Source organism: Orcinus orca, chromosome 10 (assembly GCF_937001465.1).
Source record: "Orcinus orca chromosome 10, mOrcOrc1.1, whole genome shotgun sequence".
In the NCBI taxonomy this organism is placed as follows: Eukaryota; Metazoa; Chordata; class Mammalia; order Artiodactyla; family Delphinidae; genus Orcinus; species Orcinus orca.
In genome coordinates, this window is record NC_064568.1 from 103,656,241 (window position 1) to 103,679,084 (window position 22,844).

At 49.9% G+C, this 22,844-nt stretch overlaps 1 protein-coding gene across 6 annotated transcripts in view; it reads left to right on the forward strand.

Moving 5' to 3' along the window:
- The first annotated feature begins 18,584 nt into the window (after nt 1-18,584).
- The window catches only part of SLC22A23 (solute carrier family 22 member 23), a 141,415-nt gene continuing 137,155 nt past the window's right edge, over nt 18,585-22,844 (forward strand). For 5 of the 6 annotated variants that reach the window (XR_007479481.1, XR_007479482.1, XR_007479483.1 and 2 more), the window contains exon 1: nt 18,591-19,325. Coding sequence is in view for 2 of the 6 variants with exons in the window: in XM_012537182.3 (XP_012392636.3) it covers nt 18,693-19,325 (633 nt within the window). In the remaining 4 variants the exon portion in view is untranslated. Of the gene's footprint in view, nt 19,326-22,844 lie in introns of all 6 variants that reach the window. The other variant, XM_049715415.1, reaches the window with a different exon arrangement.

The following is a 22,844-nucleotide window of genomic DNA, read 5'->3' on the forward strand; positions in this document are numbered from 1 at the left end:
GGGCCCCTACGTGGCTAGACAGTCAGACCACCAAAGCCCACATCTGTGCTCATCCGTACTGGCCTCTTGCCTGATACTAAGTGAGGGAGGACTGGCATTCTCTTTCGGGGCAGGGGGATCTTTTTTAGAACAGAGACCAAGGATGGCGAATACTGGGTTCCAGAGGGGTCTCGGCTGTGTCCAGTCTCCGCCTGAGAGGGCGATGGTGTCCATCAAGGGCGTCGGGGGGAAGAGGCCAGACTTAGCCAGACCCCCCGGGGCTCTGCTGGCCAGTCACCGGGCTCTTGCTTTTCAATTTTCTAGGCTCTCAGGAACCCCACCACCACCCTCCAGTGTGGGGGTTTGTTGTCCAAAGGTACAGAATCATGATGGCACAAGGTGGTTACCACCGCTGAATGATTAAACCAAAACCGACTGCCGTGTCCGTCCTCAGTATCCGCAGAAATGAGCAGAGGGCCTCACGTCAAGCGAGTGTTTGATGACTGAATCCCCGCTAACAGGCGCGAAGCACCGCCAGCCTTCACACCACCCGCAGCCGTGCCCTGAGTTATAAAGCAAAGAGCACAGGAGACCGCCACGCCTCAGCTGAGACAAAGGCCGAGATCACTAAAGCCATGACCAGTTACAAGCAGACGTGCCTGTGTTCCTCACTGCTCTGTGCTCTAATGGTCCTTCTTCACCCGTGCTGAGTGCTCCCCACGTAGCGCCGTAATGACATAATTCTGCTTTGTCCCTCTCCCTAGACAGGGAAGCCCTTGTGGCCCAGGAGCCCTTATTAGTCTGTGTTGCCAAAGCCTGGTGCACCCTCTCCAGACCTCAGAGGAGCAAGGAGGGTGTTGTCAAGCTTCCAGAGCGGGAGGTGTCAACGACATTTTCCTCTTCTCATTCCTTCCTCTCGAATCTCATCACCTAAGGGTACCAAAGCTGCCCTGCTTGGTTTATTTTGGTCTCTGTGTCTGCAAATGCATACATTAGCTGCCTTTTGAAAAAGAGGTGGCTATTCCAAAGGCTGGAATTAGATGTTGTTTTGGATGTTTGCAGAGCGAATTGTGGGATTAGAAAAATGCCTTTATCCGGAACAGAAATTGTGACACTTCCTATTTTTTAATGTAAAACATGAAGTAAACATAATTCACAGTCCTTTTTAATGTCCTGGTGCATCTCAGAGCCCCATTTAAGATAAATGATTTTCAAATGCTTGATGAGTCTGGTTTGAAAGCCTCTGTGGAATTGATGTACTATAATGTACTCAGATCATTTTAAATCCAGGCCCTGCTTTGATATTTGCCTCTCGTTGCCATCATGGATGGAAAACGTAGACACCAGGACCAGAAGAGGGTTCTGCTGAGGAGGGGTGTGGGTGGGATGAGGGAGAAGCGGGAAGGGAGAGCGTATATTTGCAAAGCCACGAGGCACATACGTCAACATTTATAAAATCACGGTGGTACAGACTTATATTATTCCCTGTAATTTTCTGAATGTTTGAAACATTTCAGAGAGAGAGAGAGAGTGAGAGAGAGACTCTTCCAGGGGTCTGGAGCGAGGGCACCCTGAGCCCCTCTCCGAGCCCCAGACAGCCAGAGCTACTCAAAGTGGGGTCGACCAGCAGCTTCGCAGAAACGCAGATTCTCAGGTCCCGCCCAGAGTCTGCATTTTAACGAGCCCCAGATGATTCCTAGACACGTGAAAATGCTCCTTCTGCCTCTTCTCTCCTGCCCTGCCCATCACCTCCCAAACTCCTAAAGCTCGGAAGTAGTTCAAGGATATTTTAAGATTTCCTTGAACCCCGCCTAGGTCAGGAGTTCTGTGGTGCCCTACACCTGTTTCCTCAAAACATCTGGCACTATCACCAGCTGCTACCTGGACTGTGAACTCCCCACTGGTCCCTTCAGCCTTTGAGCAGTTGTCCTGTCACAGTATACGGCACGTGGCGTTAGGTTCAACGAGTGTTTTATGAATGAACAAGAATACACAGTTTTAGATATACCCGTCAGGCCATCAACCAAACTGCAAATGGTTCATCCAGGGAAGGGAATTGCCTGGTTCTAGAACACATTAATGCATGGAATTAATTTCTTACCATCTTGTTTGGTGCTAAATCTAAAATAAATTAACTCACTTTAAAATTATCCACATTTTTTTAAAGTGCATCGTTAAAATTTTGTAGCAAAGTGTGAGTTTTTAATGGCACAACTCAGTAAACTGACATTAAAAAGACCTCCACTTCGGGACCTCAACCTTTCAAGATGTCTTGACCCCATTTGAAAGCCTAAGGAAAGATGGGAACTTCTCCCCAGATAAATGCACACTATTGGCCTATAATTCCAGGTCCACCGACCCCAAGTAAAGAGCTCTTGCCCTAAGTCGACAAGGCCAGGTCCACCGCCCTCACCTGGCGCCGTCCTGGAGTTTCCCACTGTCGTTGGAACAAGACGTGTCTGTGGACATCCCCCCATGTGACACTCCAGGCAGACACCTCGTTTCTCTGGCTGGGAAAATAACACGGGCAACACACTGCAAATCATGACCATCTTAAAAGCTCTTCCCATCGCTGGCTGATAAAGGGATGCTTTGAAGGGTTTTACGTTTGGTTTAATCCCACAGTTTCCCCCTGTTGGTCTAGAAGACAGGAAGTTGCCACGGAATCAACATTGACTGGACCACGGGGACCAGACAGTATTTTATCAAGTGGCTTTTTTTCTTTAGAGACATCAAAGGGGGCTTGGAAGCCGTCAGCAAGGCAGTGGAAATATTTGATTCTATTCACAAGCACCATCTAACCAGCACGTGGTTTATGCGTAATAAACAAGTAACACCCGAAAGAATAGAAAGATGGGAGGAGCCATCGCTGAGGCTCTGATGATGTAAGGAGCCCAGATCCTACGGTCTCACCACTCCAAGTTGTGCTCATTTCCCACAAAGAAAAGTCCAATGCCGCCCCTCTTAGCGAGAAACCGCCAGGTCCTTCAGAAAGTCATTTCCCCTGACATTCAGTCATTGCACCCGTACATTAGTAGAATAAGAACAACACCGAACAATTGAATGATAATTCAATAATAATTGCCTAGTATTGAATAAGAATAATAACATCGTATGGAGAAACCTGAACGAACTTTTTGGCCAGCCCAACAACATCATGGGTATTTGCACCGCATTTAACTTTGCAAAGCTCTTTCACTTTGTGTCGGTCCAGCAATTTAACTATGTTGCCAGAAAGAAAGAGGAACTTCTTCTTCCCCTCAGGCCCACAGCCCCTGACACATCCACACAGCCCACGACAAGCGCCCACAGAAACCAAGACCCGCGCGGCTGTGAGCTGGGGTTGGGCCTCAGAGCCTCTTTATTGCCTTATGAGTGTCTCCGATTCTGTGACAGAAGTCAGCTCTTCCAGGACTCTGAGTGCTGAGGTCAGAGGTTGATTGAAAAAGCTTTGAAAAGGTTTAGAAATCTCAAGCAGGGCAGAGTTCATAAGAGAGGCCGGCCTTTCCAGAAGAATTGCCTTTCTCTGCGGGCTTTGTAGAACTAAGCTCAGGAGATAAGTGAACGTTGGGTGAGTGGCATTTTTACTGGGGATTTTAAGTTAAGCATTGCGTTGATGTTTCTAAAAGAAGCCAACTTGGGGGAAGATGGTGGCAGCAACTTAATGGCTGGTTAACCAAACTCATTGGCATCATCAGGAGAGTCGAGGGCATCCCAGTTGGGACAGCTGACTTGCCTGGTTTCATTCATCCCCTCATTCCCCATTTACTGAGCCCCTACTAGGTTCAAACGATGAGCTTCAAGTTTCAGGAAGCAGCTCAGAGAGAACTTTTTTTTTTTTTTTTTTTGCGGTACGCGGGCCTCTCACTGCTGTGGCCTCTCCCGTTGCGGAGCACAGGCTCCAGACGCGCAGGCTCAGCGGCCATGGCTCACGGGCCCAGCCGCCCCGCGGCATGTGGGATCCTCCCGGACCAGGGCACGAACCCGTGTCCCCCGCATCGGTAGGTGGACTCCCAACCACTGCACCACCAGGGAAGCCCAGAGAGAACTTATTTTAATACATTCAAGCTATCTGTTTCCAGAGAAATGAGGTTGGAGGGAGATCAGGGAAAGTGCCCTATTGATTGTGTATCAATCGTTTTACAATTGACCCTGGTCGTCCTACACAAACTCAGTTTCTAAGGAGCAGCGCCCAGGATGTGTTAACTGGGACTCAGACCTGAGCTCTAGTCCCGGGTTGGCCTCTGATGGAATCTTCATTTGGTCAAAGGAGTTGATTTCCCTGGGCCTCAGTTTCCTCTCCCAGAAATCGAGAGGAAGTCAGAAGGCTGGAGGGTCCACTTAGCTTCCTGGTGTGTTATCATCCAAAACTATATCCCTCGTCCGGGATGGGGAGAAGGTATTGATTTTTTTGTTTCCTTGGAAGAAAACCAGCCCTGATGCACAGGAAACACATTAACTAACTCACCCCTGAAGGAGCTGCTTCTTCCCTCTTCCGTTTGCTGGAGGCAGGGGCAGGGACGGCTGTTTGCAAAGCTTCTGAGAGGCGTTCATTGGTGAGCTCACACTTGGGTTTAATGCAAAACAGCCTCTCTTGGCAACAGAGAGCTTCAAACAGTGAGGCCCAGCGCCAGTGTAGATGCAGCTGGGATCAGCACTGAGCCCAGAACCCATGGGGCTTGGGTGGTTAGAAGTGGGCTGGGAACACCTGAGTCATCCTCCTGCCTGGCTCAGCAGGTGAACCTGAAGCTACTGAAGATCCCTAGCTCCGGACGCGCAGGCCCAGCGGCCACAGCTCACGGGCCCAGCCGCTCCGTGGCATGTGGGATCTTCCCGGACCGGGGCACGAACCCGCATGCCCTGCATTGGCAGGCGGACTCCCAACCACCGTAGCAGACTCTTGATGAAGGTGCTTTGTGCAGAAGCTTGCCAGGCAGGATCGGCAGGACTTCACACCTGAGGTCTCATCAGGTGGGGACGTGGACGGTGCCCGTCACATGTGTTCTCCTTTGAAAGGGAAAAAACTGAAGATCGGAGAAGAGAGGCCCAAGAAGAATCCTTTCATCTGCCCAGTTGGAAAGCTGGGCTGAGTGAGAGCAACTAAGAAACGGCCTTTTTGTGCTCAAGGGATGATTTAAATTCTTCTCCACTTCCTCCCGGGGTTTGGACATGGTGTCACCCTCATTAAATGAAAATGTGACGGATAAACGCTCAGCAAAGATCAAAAGGGAGTGTGGTGCTTTCGAGTGAGGATGGAGCAGACGGGGAGGCCTCCAGTGGCAAGGCCAAGCCTGTCACCATCACCATCACCGTCGCTGGGGAAAGGCCTCCCCTCCCTGACAGCCTCCTGGGCCTCAGAAGAAATTCACGACACTCAGAGCCACGTAGGACCACACAGGAAACTCTCTCCTTACTTCATAGTCAGTCATTTCAAGCTCCATGGTATGCTTCTCAGGTTAATCACTCTACTTGGTTTCAATGGACTTTCAGCCACTTAAACTCAAGAGTGTAAAAAATTTTTTCACAATTGAGAAAATTCAAAGAATGTGCTGCTCCAAAGGCAATTTCAGGAAATGAGGCTGAAAGTTTCTAACAGTAGCAGCACCTTCCTCTCAGGTCCATTGTTCTCTGGGAAGAGGAGAGACTCGTGTGCGCATGTTCTGATCATTTAAAAACATGTTTCTAAATGGGACCTAATTAAATTCGAAAGCTTTTGCACAGCAAAGGAAACCATAAACAAAACGAAAAGACAACCCACAGAAGGGGAGAAAATACTATGTGACCTACAAGGGATTAACCTCCAAAGTTTACAAACAGCTTATGTGGCTCAATACCAAAATAACAGAAAACCCAATCCAAAAATGGGCAGAAGACCTAAACAGACATTTCTCAAAAGAAGACATACAGATGGCCAAGAGGCACATGAAAAGATGCTCAACATCACTAATTATTAGAGACATGCGAATCAAAACTACAGTGAGATATCACCTCACACCGATCAGAATGGCCATCATCAAAAAGTCCACAAACAATAAATGCTGGAGACGGTGTGGAGAAAAGGGAACCTTCCTACACTGTTGGTGGGAATGTAAGTTGGTGCAGCCACTATGGAAAACAGATGGAAGTTCTTTACAAAACTAAAAATAGAGCTAGCATATGACCCAGCAATCCTACTCCTGGGCATATATCCGGAGAAAAACTTGCTTCGAAAGGATACGTGCATCCCAGTGTTCTCTGCAGCACTATTTACAATAGCCAAGTCATGGAAGCAACCTAAGTGTCTACCGACAGAGGAATGGATAAAGAAGATGTGGCATACACACACACACACACACACACACACACACACACACACACACACACACTGGAATATTACTCAGCCATAAAAAAGAATGAAATAATGCCATTTGCAGCAACACGGGTGGACCTGGAGATTATCATAATAAGTGAATAAGTCAGACAGAGCATGACAAATATCATATGATATCGCTTATATGTGGAATCAAAAAAAATGATACAAATGAACTTATTTACAAAACAGAAATAGACTCACGGACTTAGAGAATGAATTTATGGTTACTGGGGGGAAGGGTGTGGGGGGAGGGATAGACTGGGAGATTGGGATTGACATGTACACACTGCTATATTTAAAATAGATAACCAATAAGGACCTACTGTATAACACAGGGAACTCTGCTCAGTACTCTGTAATAACCTAAATAGGAAAAGAATTTGAAAAAGAATAGATACATATATATGTATAATCGAATCACTTTGCTGTACACCTGAAACTAACACAACATTATTAATCAACTATACTACAATATAAAATGAAAAATTTTTTTAATAAAATAAAATGAAAATAGCTGTTTCTATATGTAAAAGTCTCATCTGATGCAAGGCATTAAGGTGGGGAAAAAGGTAAAAACATAAAACAGAATTGTAGGCAATGGAGTTTAGATTCTCATTTTGGGGATCTTTTCTGCAGAAAGAGTCCTCCAGCATCTTGAGGGCGATACCTGGTTCCCTTGACCGCTCAGACTAGCTCAGGCTCCAGCCCAAGAGGGCAAATCCCTCCAGAGCCTCCAGGGAAGGGTGAGGGATTGAAGGAGTTCACCTGTGCTTCTGTTTAGTTCTGTGTCCAACGGCGGGATTTTCTGAGCATCCCACACACAGAAGACACAAAATTTTGTACTTCAGAGCCTTTTCAGTGGGAGAATGTTTCTGAACCCAAAACAAGGGGGAATCAGGCACGTTTCTAAGAAGTCTTCACCGTCTAGAGCTCTATTTTGTTCACTGACTAAGGGTTGATGCTGAAATGACTAGATAAATGATTCCTGAGAGATTAAGGGCTCAGAGATGTCCCCCAGGGAAGGCGGTGGGTGACAGTGCTGGCCTGAGGAGCTGTACTTACTACAGGGCATTTTCCTGTAGGGGAGCAATTTGGGGCTTCCCAAGGTCACCAGCACTGGGGCAGAGAGGAAGCCGGCGCCAGGAGCAAAGGCAGGGGTCAAGGAGGCCCCTGGTGTGACTTTCTGTTGAGAGGACAGGAGCGGAGCAGGGCAGGTGCTAAGCGTAGTGGGCTGGCGTCCTGAGTCTGGCAGGGGAACAGTCTGAGTTTTGGGGTCCTGGTTTGCACACCATGTGACCTTGGGCAAGTTACTCAACACCTCTGAAGCCTGCTGTCCTCACCTCCACAGTGGCCTTCACAGGTGTGCAGGTACTTCAGGTGAGGCAGCACACGGGGAAGGGTGTCAGTGACTAGGTTGGCTCTTGAGTTTGTTAGGAGCATGTCTTATCTCTGCTTCTGTCAAAGATGCAGAGTGGTGTGCTTGCAGCAGGACAGGGTGGACGGGGTGCGGCGGGGCCAGGACCAGGCTTTAGCTCCACCAGGGGATAAAATCGGGACCAGGGAAGCCTGGCCGGAGCTGCTGCTGGGTGGGGTGGGGAGGTGGACGTGACACTGGACAGCGGGGTGTGGCTGTCCTCCACACTTGGTGATGTGGGTTTAGCCCCATCGACAAGATAGAGGACCGGGTGGTCTGCCCCTGGGCAAAGAGGCCACGGGAGATTTGGGACTTTACCCAGAGTCATCCGCTACCAGGAAGTCTGACCGCAGGCAGCAAACTCCAGCTCTGTGTCTATCGGGCCCGGCTGCAGAATTATTTAGCAGAGCTAATGGAATGAACTGTCCTGGGGATTCCAACCTCTTCTCTCTGTTGATTGATGTTGGATCCGACCCCAGTTTGTGGGGACGATGCACGATCAGATAAGCTCCTTCTGGCTCTCTCGAGGGGTTGGGGTCAAGATGACCACTTCTGACGGCAGCTAGATAATCCTGGATATTGTACAATCGTTCACTCGTCCAAGTTCCCCGCTCACATGATCTCATGTGAGAGGTGATTGGCAGGTAAGGCAGGTGTTATGATTATTCCCACTTTACTGATGAGGAAAGTAAGGCTCACAGAGGTGATGAGGCCAGTTCAAGGTCACACAGCCGGAAGGTGTGAGGTCCGGAGAAAACGTCAGGAGGTCTGACTTCAGGTGCTCTGCTTTCTCCATAACAGAATCCTGCCAAGCGTTTGGGGGCCTTGAAACTTTTATGCTCCTTGACTTAGGCTTTGACACCTGGAAGCAGACCCTGGCATAAGGACGCAGGCAAGGGGGCGGGGGCCTCACTGCCCCCAACTCACCTGTCCCAGGTGAAGGGAAACTGAATTCCCAAGACTTCCTGCTGACTTGGTCCATGGGTTCCAGGCGTCCAAGAGTAACGCTTTGAGGAAAAGCCTCCACGGGGGTTATGGGGATATATGTATATGTATAGCTGATTCACTTTGTTATACAGCAGAAACTAACACACCATTGTAAAGCAATTATACTCCAATAAAGATGTTTTAAAAAAAAAAAAAGTCTCCACTGGGGGCTGATGGGATGAACATCCCTTAAAGCCAGCCTCCTTTCCCCAACCCCAAGCCCTCCCAACAAAACTAGTTACAAGGGCCCTGTGGGGTGTAGGCAAAGCATCCCTCTAGCCAGGAGGCCTTGGAAGGTCCTGCATCCCAATCACATGATGACGGCCACGTGAGTAGCACTCCCCCACCTGCTTTAGGGGAAAGTGGAGTTTAGTACCTGGGAGTCACTGGTGTTCTGTGGGTGGTAGTTCCCTCTAATTTATTTGATGAGTTATCCTGAAAAGTGGAGGATTCTCTCCTGACAACTTGTAACTAATGTCTCATCCATTTTCTTTCTCAGATTAAGGAGCCTGAGTGACATCAATATATTTAAAAATCTACAGTTTGCACAACGTTTCTAACAAGCAAAGAAATGGCCATTGTTGTTTCTGTTTCTGGTAACTGCACCTGGGAATTCTGCTACTCCCCGCTCAGTCCTGCAGTTCAGACCAGGCTAAGGCCACCTCCACGCATGTGACCGAGCCTGGCCAGAGCATCACAGCCTGGGTGCCATGGTGATAGGCTCAAAAAGAGCACGGGATCCGCCAGCAACAGTCAGAGCTGACAAGACCGGCTGGGATGTTGTTGGGATATTTTAGAGAAGAGCTGCCTCTTTCTGTGGGAGCTGCCAGGGTGAGTGAGCAGGGGACATGCCACGTGGAGCCTGAGAATGAAGGTGACAGAGAAGAAAGCAACCTGGAGGTGGAGACAGAGCAGGATTCAGCCATGTCTAAAGTCATGTCACCCTTGGTCTTTTTGGTTACATAAGCTAGTAAAGTCTCTTTTTTTTGCATAAGTCAGTTTGCCTTGGGTGTATAGTTTTCATATAAAAAAATACTAATGCACTCGCAGTATTGGTCATTTCCTGTCGATGTCTTGCTATGTAAGCAAGTATGAGACCCTGATGTGCTGCCTAAAATGAGTCCACTTCCAGATACTGACGTGTAAAGTATTCACTTCAGCTCAGACGTACCAACCAGCATATTCAGTGCCATCTCCCCATTGTCACTTGTGTCCTCAAAGAATACGAGCATTATTCTAATATGAGAACGTAAGCTGTCCCATGCCAGCTCGGGTGACGCTCTACCCAGCCTGGGTTCTTTGTTCAAAGAGTGGCTATAAGGACACTTTCTGTGAGTTAATGACACAAAAGGTATAATTTTCAAAAAGTAAGATATGACTGATCATATAACCCGCCAATGCTGCTCCTAGATACTTACCCAGGAGAAATGAAAACATGTGTCTACACAAAGCACTGCACCTGAGGGTTCAGAGCAGCTTCATTCCAAGGGGCCCCAACTGGACACCACCCAAACGCCCATGAACAGAGCAATGGATAACAAGTCCCGGGGTATTCATACAATGGAACACCACTTAGCAGTAAATACAAAGGAATAAAGAACCGATACCGGCGACATGCGTGAGTCTCCTGAGTGTTATGCTGAGTGGAAGAAGCCGGACGCACGACAGCCTGTGCCTGGTTCCATTTACCCGGAGCTGAGAATAGGAAAGTCTCACCGGCGGTGAGAGAAGCGGGCCAGTCCCTGTCTAGGGAGGCGAGGGGGGCAGGGACTGTCTGCAAAGAGGCTCAGCAGAGCTTTTCTGGGTGACGTCTGTATCTTGATGGGGGTGGGGGCTTCACAGGCGTATCCATCCCTGGACTGTACGTTTAAAATGTGTGTATCTAAAGTATAGCTCAATAAAGCCATTTTCTAAAGTGAGGTATTTCCCTAGGATTTTCTTAACGTCCTTTCAAAACTCCTAATGTTGATATTTAAAATAGTCTTTTTTAAAAAATAAAATTTTATTTATTTATTTTTGGCTGCGTTGGGTCTTCATTGCTGTATGCGGGCTCTCTCTAGTTGCGACAAGCGGGGGCTACCCTTCCTTGTGATGCGCGGGCTTCTCAGTGCGGTGGCTTCTCTTGTTGTGGAGTGCGGGCTCTAGGAACGTGGGCTCAGTAGTTGTGGCATGCAGGCTTCAGTAGTTGTGGCTCACGGGCTCAGTAGTTTTGGCTCGTGGGCTTAGTTGCTCCGCGGTATGTGGGATCTTCCCCGACCAGGGCTCAAACCCGTGACCCCTGCATTGGCAGATGCATTCTTAACCACTGCGCCACCAGGGAAGCCCCTAAAATAGTCTTTTGGAAAGTGCAGTTTTTTCCTCCCCACGCTCTTCTCTACTGTGTCTTTCTCACCTGTGAGTCTCCTCTGCTGCTCAAACACTTCACCTCTGGTCACCACGTGTGGGAGGTTTTCTCCCACATCAAGCAAGTCTCTGAACACCAGCTGGGGGTCCTACACTTTAATTCAATTCAGACACTATTGACCCAGAGTTATCTTCGGATCCCACCGATTAGGGCTCCATCCCACAAGACGGCACCCCTCCCCACACTGCAGATGCCAGTTCCAGCCCAGGCCACCCGTCACCTGTGCTTCTGACTCACCAGCTACAGCAGTGGCCCCCAACCCCCGGGCCACGGGCTGGTTGTTAGGAAGCAGGCCGCACAGCAGGAGGTGAGTGGAGGGGGAGTGAGCAAAGCTTCACCTGCCGCTCCCCATCCCTCCCCATTGCTCCCCGTCACTCCCCGTTGCTCCCCGTTGCTCCCCAATGCTCCCCGTCGCTCCCCGTCACTCCCCGTCGCTCCCCGTCACTCCCTGTCACACCCCATTGCTCCCCAATCGCTCCCCGTCGCTCCCCATCGCTCCCCGTTGCTCCCCATCGCTTGCATTACCGCCTGAACCATCTCCCCACCGCAGCCCCAGTCTGTGGAAAAACTGTCATCCACAAAACCGGTCCCTGGTGCCAAAAAGGGTGGGGACCGCTGAGATACAGAGCACAGGTTGCAATGACCTCCTTCTTGAGTTTGATTAACTTGCTAGAGGGGCTCACAGATGTGGAAACGCTTACGTACCTTTACCAGTTTATTAAAGGATATAGTAAAGGACACAGATGAAGAAATGCACAGGGCGAGGTCTGGGAGGGTCCTGACTGCAGGAGCCTCTGTCCCCCTGGAGTTGGGGTGCGTCACCCCCCTCCGTGTGGCTGTGCTCACCCACCTGGAAGCTCTCTGAACCCCACACTAGTGGGATTTTACCTACAGAGGCTTTCTCACGTGGGCACGATGGGTCATTAACTCCACTTCCGGCCCCTTTTCCCTCTCTAGAGAAACACGGAGGGTGGCTGGACATTCCAAGCTTCTCATCATGGCTCGGTGTTTCTGGAGACCCAGAGTCACCTCATTAGAACAAAAGACACTCCTATCACCCAGGAAATTACCAGGGTTTCAGGACCTCTGTGTCAGGAACGGGGGTCAAAGACCAAATATTAGAACAAGAGATGCTCCTCGTGTTCTCATCACTTAGGAAATTACAAGGGTTTTCGGAGTCCTGTGTCAGGAACCAGGGGCAGAGACCCATAGATATATTTCTTATTATTTCACAAAGAGTATCGTCAAATTTTATTCTATAAATACCATAATTAAATCATAAGATGGAAATGCCATGAGGTCCCTAAACCTTCACAAACGTGTAATTCTCCCTGCAGCTTGGTGCCTTCCTTCCTGCTGTTCCCTCTTCTCTTTCTGGCAAAATCCTATCTATCAGCCCACTCTTCATCCATTCCAAAAGCATTTACTGAGCGCCAGGCCCTGTGACAGGCAGGGGGCCTCCTGAGGCGTATAAATCAGGGCTCTGTCCTTTAGGGACATCCACTAGAAAATGGAGCTTTACTTGAATGCCCTTAGATTTATATTCCCAGCATTTTCTGGTTGATGGAGACACTCTTGTCAGAGGCCATTAACCTGGAGGCTACGGCCGCTCTATTCTGTTCGCTAAAAGCGGCTGCTTGTTCCACACACATGAATTTTGCAGCCTCCCTGAAGGCTCTATGTTAACTTTAAAGAAATGGAATCTTTGAGGAGGTTAACAAGGCCGCAGGAAAAAACACTGAAAAATTAAAGGAAAACTTGGATATAAGTGCATTTCTGGGTCAATGATCAAAACTTGGTAAAAGATGGAAATGCAAACTAGAATGAAACAGGAGAATTTGAGCAGTTAGTCGTCATGACCCTCAGACTGGGCTCAAGGCTCACCCTCCACGCCGCCGGCCTTTCAGACAGACCGGAGACTGGACTACAGCAGGCAGGTTTAGTGCTGTTGGCGTCTTTAACATTTTGGAGTAGTTTAAAAAATCACTTACTAAAACAAGCTTTTTATTAAAATTTATTTTTCTTTGTTTTTTTGTTTTTCTTCTGCTCCCCCATCGACTTTGAGTTCCGAACCATGAAATCTTTACTTGATTAAAAATATCATCACAAATTGTAAATCAACTCTACGTCAATAAAATTTTTAAAAATATATCGCAAAGATGGAACCTATTCAGAGGGAAATTACTGATTTAGAGCTTAAAATGAAATCGTGTTTGGAAAGAGTGTTAAATCACCTTTTTTAAAAAACTAAAAATTTTATTTTAGAATATTTTTAGGCTTATAGGAAAATATTACAAGGATAGTACAGAGAGGTTCCATATACCCTACGCCTAATGTCCCCGTTATTAACATCTTACATTAGTCTGGTATATTTGTCACAACGAGTGAGCCAATACTGATACATTTTTATTCATTAAAGTCTATAGTTCACTTGGATTTTCTTAGTGTTGACAGATGTCCTTTTTCTCTTCCAGGATCCCATCCCACTTGATCTTCACGTCTCCTTGGGCTCCTCTGGGCTGTGACGGTTTCTCACACTTGCCTTGCTTTTGATGAGCTGGGCAGTTTTCAGTTCTGGTCAGGTATTTTGTAGAACTTCTCAGCTGGGATTCACCTGGTGTTTTCCTCCTGGTTAGAGTGGGGCTATGGGTTTGGGGGAGGAAGACCCCAGAGGTAAAGGCCCTCCTCATCACACCAGGTCAAGGCTACATGCTCTCAGGATGACTTGTCCCTGTCGATGTTGTCCTCTTTGGAAGGAAACACTGTATGCAGCCCGCACTTCATGAGTGTTGAGTTAATGCTCCACCTTCTCGAAGGTCATGTACCTACACACAGTATCTACAGTTCTTCCACGGGGGAGATGTTTCCCTTCTTCCCCATTTCTTTCGTTCTTTATTCAATCATTTGTTTATATCAGTATGGATCTGGGGATAGTTCTTTCATACTTTGGGTTATTAACCAACACGACTTTATTTTGTTGCTCAAATCAGGAGCTTATCCCTTTGACACAGCCACACGGTTGTCCTGTTAATTTCTCCTGTACAGCAAAGTTACTCTTACACACACACACACACACACGCACATACATATTCTTTTTCAGATTCTTTTCCATTATGGTTATCACAGGATATCGACTATAGTTCCCTGTGCTCTACAGTAGGACCTTGTTGTTTACTCATCCTGTGTATAATAGTTTGCCTCTGCTGCTCCCAAACTCCCATTCCTTCCCTCCCCATCCCCTCCCCCTTGGCCACCACAAGTCTGTTCTCTGTATCTGTGAGTCTGTTTTTGCTTCATAGATATGTTGATTTGTATCATATTTTAGATTCTACATATGAATGATATCACAATGAACATTCTTAACCACGATAAGGCAAACGTGACATCTGTGATTTTTAGCAAACAAAAGCCAACCTCCAATTCTAGATCAATTTGTTATACTGACTGTTTTTAAACTCAATAAGAGTTCAAAATTAAATTTTAACCAAGCTTTTAATTCGGCCCTATCAATTACATTTACTATTGAATAGCTTTTTGCATAGAACTCTTATCTTCACTTTGTTAATTCTTTTCACTTGGTCTTTTGATCAGGAAGAATGAATTGGCTTGTACTCCACGAGTAAGTAGTTCTTCTCAAGATATTACCTGTAGTTCTTTTTTTTTTTTTTTGGATAGATTTTGTGACATTTTTATTACTTCTGCAACAGAACAAAAATAGCTTTTGAATTTTCATTTATGATAGGTCTTGTAAATGTCAAATTCCTTGTTAGTCAAAGTTAACATTCCAAAAGTCAAAGAATGATGTAAATAATGTTCAAGTGTACACAAGTAGAGTTTGAAGTAATTTCATATCACTTTCTCCCATCCTCCAAAAATCAAGATAACCTACTTTTCAAATAGCTAACTGAAAGAAAGAAATCAAACTGCAGTAAAAAAAAAAAAAAAAGGACGTCATATTTTTAAATATATCTATCCATATTTCAAGTATAAAGAAGAAACATGAGCATACAGGTAAAAAAACCAATGTGAAATCCATTTGCCATGATTGCTTTGCACATTTTAAGTTAATTAACCATGACACCAATTCCTTGAAACTAACTCTTACAGAATTATGGAGGATTTAAAATTAGATTTCTGTCAACTTTAGAAGTAAGCTAAATATCTTTTTTCCTCCTGCTATCTCCAAGGAAATAAAATTGTTCAAGTGCATCGGTGATTTGGTTGTATCTTTTATTTCTTCTTGTTACTTTCTCAGTTTTAAGAAAATTACAAACAGACAGATTATTTAACGTGCTTTCAAAGGAAGAGAAATAGAGATCAGTGAGTTCGGGATACTAACATAAATTTAGGGTCACAGTCTCAGATGTTCTCCGGGGCCAGACAAGTGACGTGTACTCACATCCCTGTGTGCCCAGCAGAAACAAGGCGAGCTGGAGAACTCCTGTCCTTCCATTGCCCTCCAAGGAAACACGGCATGACAAGGGCCAGGGCTTCTGCGATGTACTTAAAAAAAGTTCAATCTCCCGATTTTCAAATGTTGGCATTTTTCTGGAAGCATCGTGTGTAGTCTGTGAGCTGCTTTTGGCCTACAAACCGTCCATCTGCAGACTGATAACTGCCCACAAGAACTTCACATTGGGAGCTAATCCACCAACCGCAATAACTTCCACGAAGGCATAGAATTGTCAAGATCATTTGAATTCTCCTGCTGCCTGATCTGAGCACTATATTTGAGAGACTAAACAAACATGAAAAGGTTGCTTGGTGACTTAAGAAGCAAAGTAAACAGAGATGGAGGATCCCAACAGATTATATGACTCGGTGATAGTAACTGGATATACTCATTTATTCAGCAAATACATATTGCCTTGCGTGTGTCAGACACCAGAAATACAGCTGAGTACGGGAACAGTCTAGAGGGAGGAGGCAGCAGATAAATAAGTAAACAAGAAAACTAGCACTTGGTGAAAACTACAGTGCAGGAAAGTAGACTAGGGTAATGTGATAGCAGGTGCCTGAGTGGCTGCCGTATAGGAGCCAGTGAACCCGACAGCCATCAGAGTTTCCAATTCTTTCTCTTTGCTCTTTTGGTTCTAGGTCCCTCCGTGAGGTCACTTTTTGTGGTATGTCTTAATAAATTATAGACCAGCTTAATTGCTACCTTTTCATCTTCCTGACTAGATTTGGGGGGCATATTGATCCAAGAGGGATTTAGGGAAACCCCTAATCTAATCAGCAATTTAATTACAATGCCTGGGTCAGTGCTGCAGCTGACTAATCCCAAACATCTTATGTGGCTTCCTTTTAGCTTGAGTTTTAAAGGGAACCATTTCGAGTGTGTCCCCAAATCTTCGGAATGTACCATTTGAGGATTTTTATCACCTTTTTGAGACAAGAACTAGTAACAGCTTGGCAATGAAACTCCCCCCCCCCCCCGCCCCAGGGCTAGGGCTTCTCCCACCTAAAAATGCATATTGACAAATATCTTTTAAAGCTCTTTCCTATGATTTTTTCGCTGGTTTTTTGCTTGCTTTGTTGAGGTTTTGTTGGTGTTGTTCCCCCTGCCTTTTGAAACGGAGAAATCCTGGAGTGCAGAGTCAGAAGATCTGGTTCTAAGCCAGAAGTTTGGCTCTGCCGCGGGCAACGCCCTAACCCTACAGCTTCATCTTGAAGACCCACCTCTTGGGGGTCCCATGAGGACTGAGTGAGAGTGTGTATCAGAAAGCCCACCCTGCAAAGTTCAATCTTTACTGAAATACTGAACACTAACAAGTGCTTAGTGTTAAAATACGTGCAGGTTTGGGGACCCATCTCTCGGAGGTTTGGTGTTTCCTTTGCCCCTGCGTATCTAATCTCCCCTTCTCAGCCACACCAGAGTCCACGACCTCCCCCGCCCCCAAGGCCCGGTGCGCTAGAAGGCGTTTAAAGAAATCTCTCTCTGGTGTGCAAGTATTTTAAATTGTAAGTACGTGTTGCCCGTAACAAAAAAGAACTGCAGGTTAAAAATGTAAGCAAATAATGGAAATGCAGGAGTATGTTCAGTATATGCAGCTTAGAGTGTATTCTTTTGGAAAGCAAAAGCATTTCTCCTACTCCCCCCCCCCCCAACAAGGCTGGAAATGGATTGCTCTATCAGAGACACCCATTAATAAACTTCTCAGAACGTCAAGGGTCCTATCACTGGGCACGCCTGGTGAAGGGGCCCGCCGGCCCGGGCGCAGTAGGAAACACGCGAACGCGGCCGCTTGCCGCAGGGCGGTGTTGTTCTCACGGCGCTGCCCAACGCGGTCTGCGCGGGACTGCGGGAGAGGAGGGGGGTCCGGCCTCCGCGTGTGCGCCTGTGCTCTCCGCCGGAGACCGGAATGCATCTTGGGGAGGGGGTTGGGAACACCAGCACCGTTCACGGTCATGTACATATAACTCGGTGTTGGCAATATATCCTTCCGGCCTCGTGCTTACATAGCATTCCTTTAGGAGTGGGACGAGAAATGGCGATTTGGGAGTGGGTGCTGCGGACGGTCGCGGGTGACCCGACGCTGCGGGTCACACACGACCTGAAATTGGCAAATGCGCCCCCTCGACTCGAAAATCAACCGTGTCAGCACCTCGAAACAGCGCAAGAGGGTTGCTCCCGAACGCTGGCGACCCTTGGCCTCGGGACCTGGCGTGGGGTGCGGGCAGCTGGTGGCGGGCACTTGGGAAGAGAACAGAGGTCACCGAGAGCCGGCACCGCGGGAGCCGAGCCTGAGGACCACCCGGTCACCCGCTCAGCGCGCGCCGCCCCCTCCGGGCCGCCAGCCTCACGAGCCCGCAGTCGTGGCGCCTCCTCCTCTCCCTGCCGGGGGCGGAGCGGAGCCTGGCGGGGATCCTCGCGCCCTGCGGCCGGGCATCCCGTGTCCCCGCCCCTCCCCGGCTGCTGCGGCGGTGGCGGCGGCGGCGCGGCGGGCCGGAGGGGGCGCTCGCGCGCAGGAGCCGGCGCAGCAGGTGCCGCGTTACCTCCACCGCGCGGGGGGAGAGGGGGCGGGCCGGGACGCGGGAGGCGGAGGGAGGCCGCGGAGCCGAGCCGGGGAGCGCGGCCGGCGCGGCAGGCTGGCATCGAGCTCGCGGCTTCCGGGAGGCGCTGGGGTCGGATAAATACATCCCGGGCGCGCGGGGAGCGCGGAGCCGCCCGCGCCGTGCTCCGCAGGGCTCCCGCCGGCCGACACAGGCACAGGCGCGGCGCCGCTCCTCCTCCTCCTCACGCGTCGGGCGCGGAGCCGCGGAGAGCGGCGGGCTCGGCCGCCGGCGCCCGGGCCTCTGAGCCGATGAGCGGCGGCGGCTGAGGGCCGCGGCCTCTGCCCGCCCTCCGCCCGGCGCCCGCCGGGGCCGCAGCCCGGGCGCGGGTGGCCGGCCATGGGGGCGCAGTGACGCGCGCGGCAGCCGAGCGTCCCTGCGAGCGGCGGGCCCTCCTCGGCGGCGGCGGCGGTGGCGGCGCCGGGCCCGCGCGCTCTGCCCGGGGCCCCGCGGGAGCCTCCGCTGCGCTCTATGCGCCTCTGCGCGCGCCGCGAACCCGGGCCATGGCGATAGACCGGCGGCGCGAGGCGGCGGGCGGCGTCCCTGGGCGGCTGCCGCCCGCGGCCGAGGAGAACGGCGCCCTGCCGCCCGGGGACGCGGCGGCCTCGGCGCCCCTCGGGGGACGCGCGGGCCCGGGCGGCGGCGGCGACATCCAGCCGCTGCCCGCCCCGCACGCCGCCGGCGGCCCGCACCCGAGCCTCCTGTTGCTGGACTACGACGGGTCGGTGCTGCCCTTCCTCGGGGGCCTGGGCGGCGGCTACCAGAAGACCCTTGTGCTGCTCACCTGGATCCCGGCGCTCTTCATCGGCTTCAGCCAGTTCTCGGACTCCTTCCTCTTGGACCAACCCAACTTCTGGTGCCGCGAGGACGGCAAGGGCGCCGAGCCGGCGGGGGTCACGGCCACGGCCCGGGGGGGCGGCGGCGACCTGGCCAACTGGACCAGCCCCCCGACCACCCCCTTCTCCACCGCCGCCTGGGGGACGGCGGGCCCCCTCGGCAACGGCAGCGGCGCGGAAGGGGGCGACGCGCCGCCCCTGCCGTCCCCTCCGGACAAGGGGGACAACGCCTCCAACTGCGACTGCCACGCGTGGGACTACGGCCTCCGCACAGGCCTGGTACAAAACGTGGTCAGCAAGGTAAGGGCCGCGACCGCCCCGGCCCCGCGTCCCGCTCCCGAGCGTTGTGCCCTCCGCGGTCCTCGCGCCCTTCCCCGCGCCCTCGTGCAGACCCGGGTCCCCGCAGTGGTGCGAGCCCGCGTGTCCTCGCACCTCACGTGGGTTTGCTGTCCCTCCATCCCCCAAACAGATGTGTTTGCCCGGGTGTGAAGCCGGGCTCCGGCAGCCCTCTGCGGTGGCCCTGCCTACCTACGCCAAGGGGCACCTTAGCCTTCCGAGTTGGCACCCAAACTCCTGTCCCAAAGCACACACGGAAGGGGCGCCCCTCCCTCTGCAAAGGCTGGAGCTTCCCTCCCCCACCCTCGAGCTGTCGCTTCATTCAGGCAGGGGTGGCCCGCGGAGGGCAAGGCCTGATGGGTCACCAGCTGGCCCTGGAGGACGCCCCTCTCAAGGTCTGCCCGCTGGAGCCTGGCCCCAGGCTCTGCCCTTTGCCGGGCCAGCTGTCCCCAAGTCTCCCACAAAGAAACAGCCTCGGCCAGAATAGTTCCTATTCCCAGGTGTTGTTCTGGGCACACCTCAGCCATCCAGCGCTGGCTTTGGAAACAGACTAAAGCTGACTAAAGAGCTCAAACCGTAGCCAGAGAAGCAAACAGCTTTCGAAGATTCCCTTTCCCCGAGCTCAGTCCTCCGCAGCGGTCGGCGTATTTCACGTTGGACTTCGCCACCCCAGTGTTCCCTCAGGTGTCTTCTCGGGACTGTAGCAAACACTACTGGAGTATAGGAAGGATGCTAAGAATTTGTGGCGTTTCGGGACCACCCCTGCTGTCACACAGCAGCCCTTTTGTCCAGGCGTTGAGGTCAGATCCTGGCCAGCTTTACCTGGACATCTGACTTGCTCCAGCCCAGGGGGGCCCTCTAGCAGAGGTGCTGCATCCTGGGAAATGGAGTCGGAATGTTTGCCAGAGATATGTGGCCGTCATAGAGATGGAGAAGGGGCAGTACTAGAAAATCAATGCCTAAGACAGCTACAGTTTTCTGGATTTCTTAACATACAAGAGAGATTGTATGCCAGTGTGTCAAACAACTTGTGTTATTGTGCCCCTTCTGTGTTTTAAATAACTAATTTGCCTTTCAAAGTAAATGTAGACCTTTCTCCCACTTCTGAGCAGTTCTGGGCAGAGTTTGAAACGCTTTGTTTAAATGCAAGACTGAAATTTGACAGTTTATAATCATCTATGTGCATGTATCTCCCCCTGCCCCAAACGTGTGTTAGTGAACAGTTGTGCCGCATGGATGTGTAAGATGAAACTCTTACGTCATCATAACCCTTGTCTTCAGCTTGCACCAGCCTGGCGAGAAATGAGCTGTCCTCCGGGAACTGTCTGGCTTAGCTGTTAGTGGGGAGATCCTTCTAGCTTGGTTCACCTTGATCCCGCCGGTCAGCCTGTCCTTTGCCAAGGCGTTTCTGTGACTGTTTCCCATCCGTGGAGGTCAATATCTGGTTGTCGTTTACCAGCACGGAAAACTTAAGAACAGTGACTGTTTTAATACTGTTTGTACGTCTGTGAAAGTAAGGATTTGCAACTTGTCAGATACTTTGACCCTCTTTCTAAAGTACAGGAGGAATGATGTAGATCGAGGCAGATGTGTGTAGAGGGTGCTCTGTTCCGGGGTCACAGGGGAGGCCAACTTGGAAGTTAGCCTCCAAGGAGGTGCGTCAGAGTATCATTGTCTCAGTGGTGGGGACCCTGCCGTGGATGGTGGGAGTAGAAAACTAGAGAACAGTTCTTGAAAGCAGGCTATGGAGGCGCCTTGGAGAGCCGGACAGGTATTCCAAGTGAGCACTCGAGGGGGTCAAAAATGGCACAAGGGTGTGCAGCATGGTTTGGGGTGCGTCAGTTATGTACAGCTGACAAGGCAGTCCGGGAGGTGAACACTTGGGGGCAATAGGTAGAGACGCATTTTCCTGTAAGATAAAGACTAAAAAGGACATATTGATTTTCACGCTCAAATAAGATCTAAATAAAGGACTGTTCTGTTCCATAACCAATGCTTTCAAGAGCTTTTTAAGCACATTTTGGCTCGTACTGAGGCCGGCTTTCTCCTCTGATGGCGGTGTCCGCTGGATCCTGTATCAGATGTACAGACGTGGAATGCATATTGTGATGGGTGCTGATTCCAGAGGTCAGGTGCCTGTCAGCTTGGCTTGCAAGTGGAAGCAGAAGTGACAGGCTTCTCCTTCTGTCAGTGGATGAAAATTCAGGGTCTGAGAAGTTGCCTTTTGTACCATCTTTCCCCACTGAGCGCCGCGATCTTCCCACTCACAAAAGCCCCGTGCGATGTCTTTATCATCAGACTTCCTTCAGCAGGTGTGTGCCTCCCTGCGATAGAGGGCCAGTTCTCTCCTCAGGTATTAGATGGGGAGGGGGATACAGAAGAACCACCAGGCACATATTACATTATATTAAATATATGTTTTAGATATATATCATTAATATCTATATCATATATTGTATAGTCTAGTATACAGGCTATAATAGCGTTTACACACGTGAAACTGTCAAGGCAGATAGAGTCCCAGGTTGTTATAGTTAAAAGGGGTCTTGGAACTGACAAGAGTCTCTCCCCTCCTGGGTGGCATCCCCGGCGTGGCTGTGCCTTGCACAGAACCCCGTTAGCTGGTTAGTCTTCCTTGCAGAGAGTCGTGCTTTTTGGTGGACATAACTCGGGTCATCTCATGCCTGTTTGTGCAGCTCTCTCCTCCGAATGATTCTTTTTCCTTCATATAATACGTGCTCAGATACCTGAGGATACCCAAGGACTGGTTTCTTCCCTGGCTAAGAAATCTCCAGCTCCTTCAGTCCTTCCATACGGGACAGAATTCACCATTCTGATGGGTCCACGTGGCATATGTATCTCTTAAGCATGGCACCCAGAACACAATAGGCACGGCCTGCGTGTTCTGATCAGAAGAGGAGACATTGGACACTTCACTAATGAAGCTTACAGCCGATCATTAAGGCTTTCAGTAGACGTGTCATCTGTCTACCTCGGGGCCTCGATGGGATCCCGTTATGTCAGGGCTTTCTCAGCCTGTGCTCGTGTGATGTGGGGCACCATGTAGGTTCCATCTTGCTAGTTTGGGGTTATTAGATCTCTCCTGTTAGGATCTTTTTCGTTTCTATTTTTTGCCTTGGTCCCTGGTATTTGTTAACCAGAATTTGCGATGCCTTCGGAATAGTAATAATAATGATGATGATGATGATGGTGCCGGTGCCACCACCTCTCTTTCGTGCTGCCCTATAAAGTCTTCAAAACATTTTCACCTGTTATTTCCTTGGATTAAGAATGTTGAGCCGTCCAAGGCAGTCTTAACACTGAGTGTTGCCTTGGATTTTAAGTCAGTTCACCAGCCTTGAGTGGACCAGAAAGTTGGTCCTCAACTTCCAAATGCCGTTCATTGCTCTGCGTTTTATCCCCAGCCGCGTAGAAAGATCGTCAGTGCTTAACATAACTCTGCTGACTTTAAAATACTCCTCC